Raw genomic sequence first — 14868 nt, 5'->3', positions numbered from 1 at the left:
GGATTCTCTCGCGTACAGACAATTTCTCTCGGCACCGTGGCGAAATCGACGCACTCCTTTCAGGTTCAATTACGAGCGGATTCTGCATACAATGTCGAACTGGCCTGGCCGTCGGCGTCATTGTCGTCTGGTCCCGTAATTGCAGTCGTTCGACGCCCCAGCCGCACGTTCAACTATTTATTTCAACTTGCCCCGTGGCACTGCGTGGTGGTCTGGCAAATGGGATCGTCTACGTGCTCTGTCTTGCTGGTTTTAACGAGACAGGAAAGAAAAATCATTGATTGAAGGATAAATTTCAGATATAGCATTTTGGGATATTTTGGAGAAGCAATGTCATGAAGATTGGTCTTTCAGTATATTATAATTAGTAGTATAGTTCAAGTTCTCAGGGTTTTAGAAACTTAGTCTTTGTAAGTCTGAAAAAGCCGTAGAATCTTGACACCTCGAAATGGCAGTAGCCTCAAGTCTCCATCCATACTATAGGATTTTCAGTGTTTCGAATCGTCAATATTCCAAAATCACAGAGACCTAGTGTTCCTCCTGTAGTCAGGGTTCTCGAAAAGTCTCAGTCTCAGGGCACTTAAAAGTCTTAGAATCTAAGTGACCCAAAAGTGTCAGAACCTCAGCAACCTAAATATCTCGGGGAACCTTAGCAGTCTGAAAGTGTCAGAGTCTCAGCAGCCTAAAATTCTGAGTCTCACTAATCTTTAAAGTCTTAAAGCCCCAGGGCCATAAAAATATCAGGGTCTCAGTGCACTGAAAACTCTCAGGATCTCAATGTCCTCAAAATTTGTAATGTCTCAGTATTTTAAAGAAAGTCTCAGAGTCTACTGTATCTTCAAAAATCTCAAATCTTAAGCACCCTCAAAAGTCATAGCATCCAAAATCTCTCAGAGTATTATTCTCAAAGTCTCAGCGATTCGAACTCACGCTTGCCTACACACGTCAGTACGTATTTCTCTTCTACAAGGTCTCAGAATTTCAATCCTTAAAAAAACTGCTGCCTTATACATCTCTCGATGGTCGTGGTTCCTCGTCTTGAGACACAGCCTACGTGTCGCTCTCTTCCTTTTTGTCAATCGGACGTCCGATTTCTCCGCGGAGAAAAGTCGTCGCAACGCAAACAGACGGGAAAGTCCACTGTCCATTCGCGGACCGGATTCCTGGCGCCAAACAGGACAAAAATACGCACATTTGCAACAGCCAACTGCGTTTTACGAACATATTAGGCTGCCACACCACGGAACGACGCTTTCGTGCAGAACATTGCGACACGCCGACAGATTATCCACTGCAGTAACTTTCTCGGTTCGTTAGCAAAGGTTTATCGCTTATTGGATCAATTTCGAGCGATTTAAAATATCGGGATACAATTGCGAAGGGAACACAGGAAAAGTTCAACGTCTGAAGGGGATCACGTAAGAACACTTGGATATTCTTTGCCAAAATTCGAAGTTGGACACGTCACTGCTAACCCAGCCAAAAGTGATATCAACGATATGTAAACTGTAAACAATGGAATTCTAAGAGACAGACGTAATCCATGTTAAACTGTATAGATGACCTTCCAAACGAATGTTAAGTCATTCTACGATCGTTCGTCACTTGGCAAAGATCTGGAAAGTAAAGAAGATGTATTCGTCTGTTCTCGCGTGAGAGTAGAGCTACGTTCAAGAACTCCACAATTTCACGCGATTCCTCAACTTGGGAAAATCCACTTTTGGAAACACCTTGAAATTACATTACCAAAAAATTACAACAATTTTGCTATCTTACCATATCACAACTTTCAAAACCTAAAATCATGATCCACTCCATACGTGAGAGTCTTCCAATCATACTTGCTGACACAGGCTGAAGGTTCCATAAGCGTTTGCCACAAGCTGCCAATTGATCAAACATATTCACACTTTATTTGAAGGATTTACCGCAAAGATGAGCGCGAACGTTAATGCACGCCGTTGTTCGCGTACATGCGGGTGCATGCCGCACATACGTAACGAGGAATCTCGTTTCGTTGCGTCTAGTGACCTTGGAAGCATGCACTCTAAAAGAGCAAAACCGACAAATAAACGCCTTCGTAATTTTAGATTCATGAAGTCCGAACGGGTTGTCCCTCCTATTCTCCCCACCACGTTGCCGCACACTCCACCCTTTGCTCCTTCTTCTCCCCATCGACCCTTTCTGGTCCCTTAGCACTCGTCGACTGGTCGATGCAAAAAACTCGCGGCAGCGCGTGCGCACTCGGCCGTCTTCGGTGACTTTTACAAGCCGCGGAGGCATTAAAATTTGACACGCATTAACGACTTTGTACGGGTCTCTGTTTAAAACACGAGAAGACAAATTACTCGGGCCTCCTATCCCTCCCTTGGCTGCGAAGCTTTTTGCCTGTAAGCACGTTTCGAGTCGATGCATTATTAGAATGAGGGGCATCTAAATGCGGCAAGAATGTGACAGTATTTTTTTGTTTAGACTCCTTTGTACTAGAATTGGTAGAACTAATTGAGTATACTGGCATTGACTGGAGTTATGGGTTACGATGCTGTGTAATTGCACAGCATTGATCATCGATCTGTCACAATGAGGCTAATGAATATTCTAGGTCACCACTGGAGTGCAGTACATACTATATTATTATTGCGCGACGCGGGTCAGAGGTCTGAAGAAGGATTGTCACCTCTCCAGCTTCAGTTTTCTATCTCCCCTACTGGGACCGCAAAGCAAATTGAAATATCTGTGGCTAAATATAAAGATGTAAATCACGCTTACCAGCAATGTCAGTTCATGTGTTATTTACAATTTATAAAACGGAATTCCTATTTCTCATCAAAGGAGATTGGCATTAAAGAACTTCCCCTCGAGAAACTAGAATATAATAACACGCAACATCATAATGTAGAACTAAACTCTTGATTAAAATTGAGATTTGTATTTTTCACTAAAAAATACTGAAATACAGAAACTTTTCGTCGAGAAACTAGTATGGAACAAAATACAAGTTTATAATACAAAATTTAAACGTTAATTGAAATTTACAAGCTACAATTTGAATTTCTCAGTGACGAATATTGGAATAAAAGAACTACCCCTCAAACACTAGAATATAATATCAAACAATTACATGAGTTTGTAACTTACTTTAAAAACACTGTAAAATTAATAAATACTGATATTTAGCCTATTTTCCAGTTTCTTTTATCTTACATCTCTTAACCTGTTTTTAAGCCTTAGTGTTTAATAATGTATTTCCACAATGCAGCGCCTAAATATCACCGAAAATTACTAAGCGAATCTCAAACATAATAAGAACGAAATAAATACTGTGGGAATAAGTTAATAAATTCGATATCAGTATCAACCTTGTTAGCACAGTGAAGTGAATTAGTAAAATCATCAGTGCCGAAACTGATCACAGTCGTACGCATCGGGCGTAAACCACACCTACATAACCGGTGCACCGCGAAGTAATGCGAATGGACAGCCTATTTCGTGTATCCTGCCGTGCCCTGTCCGGTTGCTATGATCCAGTCGTTAATCAGATAGCATTATATTCGTGTCCTAATGAACGACTATAAATCTACGAACGGATCTCACTTTCATCGTCGCTGATTGCAATAATTCTGTTTACTCTATAGATTATCTGCAATGCCTATCTGTCTCGAACGAGCCTTCAAGGTACGCTCGAATTTTTCACCGAGGCACGCCACTCAGTCTCCGTATCACTTCCGAGTATCTAAATCTCTCGAAACGACGCTATTCTTAGATCCCCGGCTGCTATTACGAGTCTAAATTCCTTCTCAGTTCATTAGTCGTCTATTTATCGTGTATCAGGGGCGATTAAATTACGCGTTCCTCGACTTCTCTCGCTACTCGATTCTCCGGTGCGAAAATTGTTCTCGATAGGATATTAACCATAGCCATCAACACCTCGGAGGACGGGTTTGGATATAAGTAGCTTCAACGATTCTATGGAGACGCCTAAAGCCCCCACTTATCCTAAACACCACTTATTCCACATATTTCTCCATACTACAGTTGCTTACTGCAACAGTGACATAACTCAAAAATCCTGATTTCCCGGAAGACGAAATAACAGTGTTACCAATTACTCTTTTTTGTGTACGCGTAACTCGAAGTATCATTCGTAGTCGTGTCGTTCTTGCATCGAATGAACGATATCTACGCATACTCGCCTTCAATTTCCCGACGCTCCCAGAGTCAACTTCCTCAGGACGGTTGCTAGACCTCATGCCACAAAAAACAAGGCTCAGAGCTCTCGTCCACTGCACAGATTTGACACGGGGACGCGGCTCGTTGAACACGATCGTCGAAACGATAGAAACGAACGTGAAACGAACGTGAAACGAGGAGAAAAGAAAAAACATGCGCGAGCACGAGATTCGAGATGCGACGAAGGGGGAGGCGAGGGCAGGGACGAAGAAACCGTCGCGGAGGTGGTGGTAGTAAGTCGTTTTGTGTCTGCAGCCCGTCTAAATATACGCGGGTCCTCTCCTCGGCAATGCAGCCTTTCTCGCGAGCGCGAGAGGAGCGCGCCCGCTGACGGCTATCCTTGGCTTTAGAGAAATCTTTGTGCGAACGGAAGAGCCGAGAATCGCCAACGTCGCCGCGCGATTAGGACCTGTCCTCCATCAGCTCTCCACGCGACTTCCAAAACACGCGTTGGACACGTTACGAAACTTGCACACGTCCGACTATCGCGTTATAATGGTCGGTTAAGGAGCCGCGTGCGCGTCCGCGGGGACGGGATTTCTTAAAATAAACAAACGCGAGATATCGTGTTTCCGAAGTATTCGGGCAAGTCAAAACATCGCGCCACACTTCTGTTTATCATATCGCCGAGCTGCCGCGAATCGTTTCGCTTTCGGTGGCTAACTGTTCATCTGGGATCCGATTATGTCTACCTTCGGTTGCGTATCGTTCAATTTGATTTTTTGATATATATGAAAGAAATCTTAGGTACAGTAGAGGTAGATATAAGAAGTATCCTGATATCTAAATATTGTTTAGTTGGAAGCTGGTGATCTAAATTGGAACAAAAATGCTCGCGACACGCTCGAATCCACCACTATCTCCTCCGAGTAACATCCAAGCCTAACAGTCGGAGTTACCGCACGAAGAAACGAGTAGGGGAAGAGTTCGCGCCAGGAAGACCGTGGAAATGATCCCCCGAGTCGATTCTTTCCCCGACGCGACTGTAAATCACCGGCGGCGAGATTTTCAATGCCCAAATCTCGCCTCGACTGAGTTATTTCGGACGATTTCAAAAGCCTGCTAAATCCTCCAGTGGTCCCGTCTGTCGGTAGTTCGTTGTTCCATAGATTCGCGGGTCCACCGACGTTCTCCTCTTGTTTTTGTAGTTCTTCAAAGGGTTCGAGTGCCGGCGCCCCGAAAGCAAAGCGACCAAAACTCGTAAATCGAGTGCCGAGTCCCCAGCGAGAGACTCGCACGACTCTGGTCACGTTACGATCCTTTGAGGTGTGCGCTGCGAGTCGCCCATTTCTCGCTATATAAATTCTTCTTGGCCCGAGTCAAGCGAATATAGATGTTTATATATTTGTCATGCGATTAACCGTACCGCGCGATACCGAGTCACCGTGATTAACGTCTGCTACCACGTGAGCCGCTCAGACACGGAAAGGCAAACGGATACGACTGAAAGTGGAAGCCTGCCACTTTGCTGCACATATTAATTCCTGCGTTCTTAATATACTCATATGTACAAGCAATTTGAGTTTATTTGTTTTGTAGTCTCGAGAGGACCTCCCAGTAGATACGAGGACGAAAGCATCTTTACTCTACTGATTTTCTTTGCTCGACACGTGGAAGCTCGCAGGTGAGCGTTAGTGGAAGTAGTGACGGGTTTAAACTTATCGCGAGTATTTTTGTTTCAAGACTTTTTCATATCCTTCCTTATTTTTTGAAATGTTTTGTACAGTGTTGGAAGATAGATGATGCTACGTACATAACCAGTAATATATAAAGTTGTATACAGTAAAAATAAAGCACTTATGCGAGAAAATCTTTCATAACTCATTATCAGTGATGCAACAATAGATGAAAGTAACAATGCAATAAATAATATATCTATTTTAAAATTCAATTTGAAGTAAAATGAAAAACATAACATAATATATCCTATAATTTTCCTCCATAATTCTTACGAAATAAGGAGTTTTGAGCTTCATTTATGAACAATGTCAAAAATGTATCTAAAATTATTATTTTTTATTTCTGTTAAAAGAGATTATACTGTAACTACTCATTTTTTGATCGTACTAATCTTTTGCTACTGTGTTAATTTGACAAATAAGCGTCCAATGAGTCACGAACGTCAATTTCATCAAAATAGCTCCAAAAATATGTCGAACCTTATTTAGCGACTATGCATAGATACATATGTACTTCTATTATCATATGACAGTTGATACATCTACATAAACAAATCTTTTAGCTTTTGAAAAGTAAATCATTAACCACGTACTTCGAAAACTTAAAACGAAAAATTTTGCGTATAGTGAAATCGACAAGTTTGACTTCTAAAAGGCTAATTTACCATGTCCATATCTTCCTAAAATGTTTAAAAAAAGTAGCATTTGCAAATCCTAAGTGTCATGGCGATGGCCACGATGGCGACAGCCGCGTTAAGTGGTTGAGTCATGGCGTTCTCGTTGCCCTGTTCGTTACGAGGTATCGACACCGAGTCTCGGATAGGGCGGATCCAGCCTAAGCGCGTCAAGTCGAGCGTGCGCGCGCGACCGACAGGACAAAGCCGGTAATCCGATTTTCAATTTGTTACATCAAGCCTTATTTGCGTTCCTCTCCGGTCCGTCGCGCGCGACCGAGCGGATAATCTTTGTACCGCGACCGATATTACGTGTGTTCGATAGCCCGTGTGCATCGGTGAGACGGCGACGATGATGCCGCGGCGCGATGTAAATTCTATTAGGTCCGTTTCGATCCCATTGTGCGTCGGTGTGTTTGTGTTGTTCGAATCCAATAATAGAGCGCGGTCGAATAAACAGGGCACGGCTCGTCCTTGATATATCGACCTCCTTACGAAAGCTCGGACGTATTTTTAATTCTCGAAATCACTTGACCGGCAAACGACTGTTTTCTCGTGTCACAACGCTGTGTGCGTTCGCGTGTGATCGTGCCCTCCCACCTACCTCCCCTGACTACGGTAGGAATAAACTGTTGTGCGTAATGCACCGCCAGTCATTTGATTCGTCTAGCGACGCGTCTGGGATATTTTTTGCCGCTCGATATTCTCGGTACCGTATTTCATTTTTGCCGATGCGATATAACGAGACCTACGACCATTCTCTAAACACATTCCTGACGGTTTCAAACTTCTCGCTGCTACGGGGGATTATAGTCTTTCGCAGTTAAACGTTCGCTGGATATCACGGCTGACCTCAGTCACTCGTTACAACCGATATTTTATCTCCGAAAATGAAATCTCTCTTATGCAATTGTTATCCTGCGTAAGTGCTCTGCGTGGGGTGATGTAATATGAAAACGTTCTGAACTCTTGCGTGAAAGATTACAGTCTGGCAGATACTTTGCAGTGGTGAGACACTGGATTAAAGTTAAATTTCTTGAAATTTCGAAGTCATTAGTAGAGAGAAACCTCGATCAATCGGCTTGGGACTAAATTTGCAAACGAAATATCCTTTTGGTGTCAGTCATTTTTGGAAATCCACTTCACCTGGTAGCTGTAAATATAAGGTCCTTATCCTGACGCAGCTAAAACGGTACTCTTCTATTATATCTCGAAACAGTACAAATTTCACCGAAAAGTATCTTAGAACTGAACTAATCGCCTTGGTGGGGAGTAAACGCTTAGCAGTGGCCTTGAACGGCCAAAATCCTCCGCTTGGACTATAGAAAACGCGAGCATCAGTCGGCAATGACATCGCGAGATCGGTCAGGCCGGTCTCGCTGCGTTGAGGCTCGTGATTTACCTACTTTAAACGCGCATTGACTTACTAAACTTCTTTAATACACAACGGCCACGTTGTCTTCGTGGCTGCGGCCAATTAGCCGCGAATCATGTTGCGGGAATCGCGGTGAGCGTGCACAGAAACGAGACGGCTGAGAGGCTGAAAGCAGGAGAGAGAAGAAGAGAGAGAAAGAGTGAACGCAGCACGTGAATAAGATCCATTTACCACGACGAGACCTTAAGCAACCTTTAAGCGCGCGCCACGGGGTTATTCCCTCGTGCCGTGAGGTTCGACAGAAATCGATGGGATCGGTGCTTCACCTCTGTTCGAGAGAGTTCAGTGAGATAAAATGGGAACCAAATCGATCGAGACGAGAGTCTTGACTCGAGGAGCAGCATTGTGTACGAAATAATAAATGACTGATTAATTCGACCTTCCAAGTGAATATTACTGTAAAAAAGGAAGGAAAGAAATCCTCTCGGAAGTTGGTCGGTAGCAGATACCTTGACGAACGGAGAGATACAGAGGAAATTTCAAGGTGACCCTCGTGCCTCTTTTTCCCTCACGGAATGCTGCTTTTTTCCACGCCGAGCGCAATAACAGCGGTCGAAACGAGCCGAGTCGAGCCATAATGAAAGTCATCAAGGCTACGGAAGCTCGTAAATCGATGTACAAATTAACGAGCGCGGCGGTCCATTCGACAGTAATGACACGTAATGTCCGCGATTCCGAATTCTCGCGGTTAATTCGACCAGCACATTTTCTGAACGATAGATACGGCATCAGAGGTCGTCTGACAGCTATTCATCAAACATTTTTATTCTTTAACTCAGATGTACAGAAAGTCTCATTTATACGAACTAATCATGATGTATGCTATTTGTAAATAGTTATTATTAGAAGTACTAACATCAAATAAAAAATACTCTGTCTTGCAGTATAACTGTAGTAAGAATTATCAAGTAATTCCAAACCATTGGCCTCTACTGTAGATCATCAAGTTAACCAATTAGCACCACTCGAAAACCTGTATAATCAATCACATGTTTATCTCCAAGTTAAACTATTTAGTACATACTCACACGATGAAGACGTAAAACTACATAAAATTAGTCTACGTTGCAAGGACTATCTAACCCGATTGGCTAATTACCCATTTCGTCGAGCGTATTCATTCCCGATAAATTCTCGATTAACAACCAAGTCAGCGATGCCCTGGGGCGTTGTTCGGGTAGGTCTTACACCGAGGCAAGGTTCTCAGACCCCGATCCCCAAGATTCCCGCTCGTGTGCCCGACGTGTTCGTGTGAGGTCGTGGCGGATGCATTAAGTCGCGTCGCGGACCGAGACTCGTCCAGCGTCGCCAAACCGGCAATAAAGGCTAATTGAGATTAGCGCCGGGCGTGCTACGTTAAACAGGTGCACCTCCAGGCGAAAATGAAAGCGGACGGGAGGCGAACCGGGAAGGAAGAGGCTGCTCGAATTCTCCCTCGACTCGTCTACAGCTCGGAGAAAGAGTAATGGTCATGGTTTTCACTCAGCGAATCCATCGAACCAGGGACCCAAAGGATCGACAACCGTTCCTAGCCCCATTGTCCTCCGTGGATATACAGCGTTGGACAATTACCTTCGGCCATCGTTTATGCCAAACTAAACAAGCATAAACAAGGGCCTCGGAGCTCCTCTGGGTGCACGCGTGTCCGAGACCCAAAAACGGCTCGGTAATCCAAACACGGAAATTATCAGGGTCGACAGGTAGTCTCGTGTACTTAACCTCACGGCCACCAGAAATCAATCAAGGTAGGTCAGGCAGGTACGCACAGGTGTTCCGTACCAGATGGGACCCCGTTGGACTGGGATTTCCCGGGGTACCTCGAATTGGGGTCTAATCGGTGACAACAGCTTGTGACTAATTCGATTTTACTTGTTAAAATCGAGAGTTTCTTGGAAAGAGATATTTTGAGAAGCATGAAATACTTTAGTTCAGTGAAATTAAGGTTGTTAAAGTGGAGTTTGAGTGAAATTTACTTATTTTGCTCCGAAACAGAATCTGTCTAACTCATCGAATACTACAATAATTTTATCAAACATTTTATTACATACGTAATGATTCTAACTTTTAAAAAGAATTGTTTTTGTTGTAATTTTATATTAGTGGGTATCATTTATGATTGTGAAAGTTAATGTTATTCACAATCCTGTGAAACTTCTCACTTACATATGAGGCATTGAAAGCAATAATAGAGTAACAACACTACACGGAAATATAGACGCTGTAAAATATGAGGTTTCTTCATAAATTAATGCTACTAATTCGGTTTCAGAAAAAGATGTGGCTTGGTCCACTTTTGCACTCAATGCCCCATATAAGTAACACATCAAAGTATTACATAGGTATTTAAAATGTTAGGTAACAGACAGTATCCAAGATCCACCGATAAATCAAAATAATGTTTATATATTGAATCCGATATACGAGTATTTGATCCAGACGACAGATTCTAGCGGGATATCGACGATCGAGGGAATTCGCATTGTGGCGAGATATCGTTGCTCCCGTTTTTATTGTGTTACAACGATAAACGGTTGAAGCGGTGCAATGTGATGTCAGAGGCGATAAAGCGGTATCTAAGTCACTCGGCTCCTGCAATAAAATCGTCCGCGACTTTCGTGTTCCATTTTTGAGCGGATCCGATGGAACACGGTTTTCGAGGTGGCAGATTCCGTGAGGCGATCACGGGCGACGCTAGATAAGGCGATAGCCGAGGAACAGGTACCAGAAGACGAGGCGAGTTCTGGCGAGCCATGGAATCGACAGAGAGAGAACGAGAGCAGAAGGAGTTGCTATGGACGATACTGGACACTGCTAGATCCTTATAAAGGAGAAGAACGAACCGCTTAGATCTCTCCTGGCGACAATCCACAGCTAACGCGTCTGGATACTGAGTTTTCTGCCTTCGAGATCGAAACCTGACCGACCGTAGAATCGACCAGTGAAATTCTCATAAATTGGTCCACCTTTTGTGTGAAGATTTTGTAATTTCAATCTATGGAAATCATTTATCTTAATAAATTTGCATTCAATATTATATAATATGGTGAAGATTTATTAAACCTAACCAGGAGATGAAATGTACTTTCGAGTTGTCTTAGGCTATAGAAATGAGAAACACTTATTGCCACGATGGAAAATTGACGTCAACTGAAGTTTGGAATCGAGAGGCAGGGGAAGACGTAGCTCATCGGTTTGTTAAGAATTAACGCCACGTCTGCACGAGGCGACCTTGTTCTACGTACTCTCGACAATGCCTCGAGATACGCTTCACAATCGAAACTACAAAAACATTGCGCAATTCCGTGACAAACAATCATATAATAACAAACACAATCAACTGCGTATTTGTTCTTTTTCATGACGTGAATATCCACGATTGCTTATGGGTTATTCGGTCGACAAGGCCTTGAGAGGAATTCGTTATCGATTAATGTGATTCTCGTTTTTCAACTCCTAATTAACTAAAATCCTATTTCCAATTTCTAGCCATTTTCGCGTGAGAAATCAGGATCCTTCCACATCGTGACCATCCAAACTGTTTCATTCAGATGAAAATTTCATCAGTTCCTAGTCGCGAACTAGTTTGTAATCAGCCACAGATCTGCAGGCCGTGGTTCAGAAGCTGTTCAACTCGACCGTAAATCGCTCGGTATGTGGGTGCAGTTAAACGGGTTATCGTTGTCTTCAGATACGCGACGCGGCTTTCTACGCCGACGGAAGCTAAATTACGCAGCCTCACATCCGCTGACGCAACACTACCGAGTTTTGGGACTTTTCAGCGGGAAATTTCACCACGAGTAATGTCGAATTCTTCGCGAAACACTCGCTTCTCATACACAATAGCAAATAATTAAATGTTACCAATAATTTCAATAATTATTTAGCTTCAGGTACGCCTCACCGATTTCGATCATTTTCAAATATGTTGTATAAATGAACATTTTACCCTGATTTAAAGAATTACAATAATTTCGATACAAACGAGTATTAACCACTTGCGCTGAAATGATGTGCCACGCATGTCGAGCTTTTTTTGTTTTCAAATTGGAAAGGACGCGCCATGGAAGTGGATAGTTAGTTATCTTGAGAATGAGGCTGGTTTGGTCACGCGTATCCGCGTAACAGTTGCCAGCGCAAGTGGTTAAAAAAAATCTAAACAGAAATGACTTCAAGTTATTTTGCACAGGGCATAAAACACGTAGAAACGTAGCTTAAGGCTCCAAGAGCGCGCAGCTTCCACTTCACGGTTTGTACCTCGTCAAAGAAAATAACGCCGCCGTGGTGAATCGAAGCTCTCGTTTTTACGACTTTAACTACCGTCGGCAATGCGCCGCAAAACGCTCCCTCGACCGTTAATTCTTCGATTAGCGTCGACGTGTTTCACGAACGAGCGCACAAAACGCCGTCGAACGCAGACGCGAATAGAGACAAGCGAGAAATAGATTAGAATTCGGTGCAACGCGCAGTCTGAATGCGCAACGTGGCGAACAGTTCAACGATGAGCGCGTGCGCGTGCAATTTTTGCCGGGAAACGTACTTTCTTTAAATCAGGAACGTCGTCCGTTTTTATTCACCAACTAAGTGATTTAATTCGACTCGCGTCCCTCTTTTTCTTCCCTTTCGGGTGTTCCTCTATTAAATTAATTACCAGACGCTGAATTCGATACCTCATTCGCTTGGTAACACGATCGTTATTAAAGGCAAGTATCACACTACGTAATCTAGAAGCAACTGTAATTAATCCCGTCGGCTATATAACCGCATTCCCTCTCGAAACATTTTTGTTCAAATTGCTTAGTGTCGCGCGACTAATCTAGGGATTAATCATAAATGATTTGTTAAATAGTACACGCTTATAATAGCCCCTTTTTCATCACACCTTAATTGTTGTTCATAAAGTACAAGTACTTACTATTTTGTTGATAAGATTTTGAACATATTTCATGCTATGATACTATACAAAGTATGTTTGAGATTATGGAAACAAGTACAACACTTGTACAAGTTTGAAGCCTTCTAAAGTAACATAACACAGGAACGCGACTACAATACGCGCATCCATTAACTCGTTCTACCATCTGGGTCAGTATGAGGTGTTTAAGAACCGGTACATTGACTTCCTGCCTCGTCGCGACATTCGTGAACCATGATCTGTATCTTCCAACGTTAAGTTCTTCAAAACTAAACTTTCAGAAGGTTGTTTCATCTCTGAAAATAATTTGTCGTCTCTCTACACTTGCTAAACTACTCACTGCGTGAAACTCAAAGTTTCTTACGAACTAAATTCTATCGAAACTCGTGTTGAGTACATTGCATTGTACACCACTTAAGACCCAATATTGTATTTAAAATCTCATACGACAATGACATTATACTCTCAAAGATTCCTAAAAAGCCTAGACATGGTAAAATTTATAAGAGTAGCTTTGCTAAAATACTAGACATTCTTTTATGATTATTAATTTTCTCGTAATGGATATGAGTCTTTTGCAGCCAGATACACAAACAAGAATAAAAAAAAGTGATGTGCTATTATATTATAATAGCTCTTAATTATATGAATAAACTAAGGGTAAGTAAAGCCTTCCACTCATTATCTGCACAGTAATATCTTATCCTAATATTCAAACCTTTAGCTTTCTGAACAGAGTGTTGTCTGGCAACCTTGCCTTTTTCCATTATAAATAAGTAGAATATACATATACTTTCCTGCGATAAAGATAATAATAATAACAGAGATATCATGCATAGAAATTTTAAAAAAGCGAACACAGCAACTGAGTTTTCAAAAGACGTTGAAGGTTCGTGGAAAAAAATTCAAATTCTCTTTAAGCTTATTTTTACTATTAAGCATATTATTTTCGCTATTAACTTCAATTCTGAATACTTCTTGAACAAGAATTTAATTCCCATAAAATTCATGGACTCTTACAATACTCAAAACACAAATCTTCATACGAAACTGTACCTTCCACTATTTCATACAACAGAATTAAATCGAATCAAACTTCTATACTCAACTCCCCTAAGCGGAACACAAGCATCAATCCAGCCAAGTTCGTCTAAAGCTTGTTCCTAACGCTAGGGAGAAATTCTAACTGCGTATCTCTCAGCACCGATTCAAAACCGGACGATCCCTCGTCCGATTCCCGCCTTTTTCGCGTGGCGCACCGTTACGTAAAAGCGCCACTCGACTCGGCACACCGAAGCCCGGTATTTTCGAGCGTTCTCTAACCTTTAAAGGAAAAGAAACTGCCCGCGTTCTGACGAAATCGCGAGTCCGCGGATCGCTGCCGGGACACCGTTGCCGTCGCTTCCCGGCGTCGAATCCTCGGCGTCTCGCGGCCGCTAGCAGACGGCCGGCGATCGGAGCACGCGTGGCGAGCGTAAAAACGAGAGTATACGCGAGGTGGAACAATGGCGACTTACCGGCGGCGCGATGAGGCCTCCTCGCCCAGTCGTCTTCGATCAAAGGTGCCACCCTGCGTCCACGTACGCTCGAGGGGCACGAGACGACGATGAGCAGGATGGAGAGCAGCAGACCGCCGTGGCAATTCATTTTCGTCGGCTTTTCGAACTCGCTGTTACGCGTGTCTCCTTCCCTCTTTCTCACGCGCACTGTTACTCCTGTCTCGCTGTCTCTCGTCCCTGGCCACTCACGGGTGCTTCTCAACGCATATAGCGTGTGTCTTATCCCTTCGTCTCTCTTCCACCTTCTCCGCCTCCCTCTTACTCTCTATTTCTATCTCTATCTCCCTCTGTCCGTCTTCCACCGAGCGCGTCCTCCTCTCTATCTCTATCTCCGTTGTCGGAGCCGCGGCACTGGTCTATTAACGACCGTTCACTGCAC

The 14868-nt window shown here is 43.1% G+C and overlaps 1 protein-coding gene across 1 annotated transcript in view; it reads right to left on the bottom strand.

Moving 5' to 3' along the window:
• Positions 1-14588, bottom strand: part of Sog (chordin short gastrulation) — a 77790-nt gene extending 63202 nt beyond the window's left edge. Inside the window, exon 1 of the mRNA XM_076390203.1 lies at positions 14448-14588. Within this exon, the coding sequence (XP_076246318.1) occupies positions 14448-14577 (130 nt within the window). The 5' untranslated portion in view covers positions 14578-14588. The remainder of the gene's footprint in view (positions 1-14447) is intronic.
• Between the last annotated feature and the right edge of the window lie 280 nt (positions 14589-14868).

The sequence above is a fragment of the Calliopsis andreniformis genome, chromosome 2 (assembly GCF_051401765.1).
Source record: "Calliopsis andreniformis isolate RMS-2024a chromosome 2, iyCalAndr_principal, whole genome shotgun sequence".
NCBI classification, from domain to species: Eukaryota; Metazoa; Arthropoda; class Insecta; order Hymenoptera; family Andrenidae; genus Calliopsis; species Calliopsis andreniformis.
This window is presented reverse-complemented; position numbering and strand designations above follow the sequence as displayed.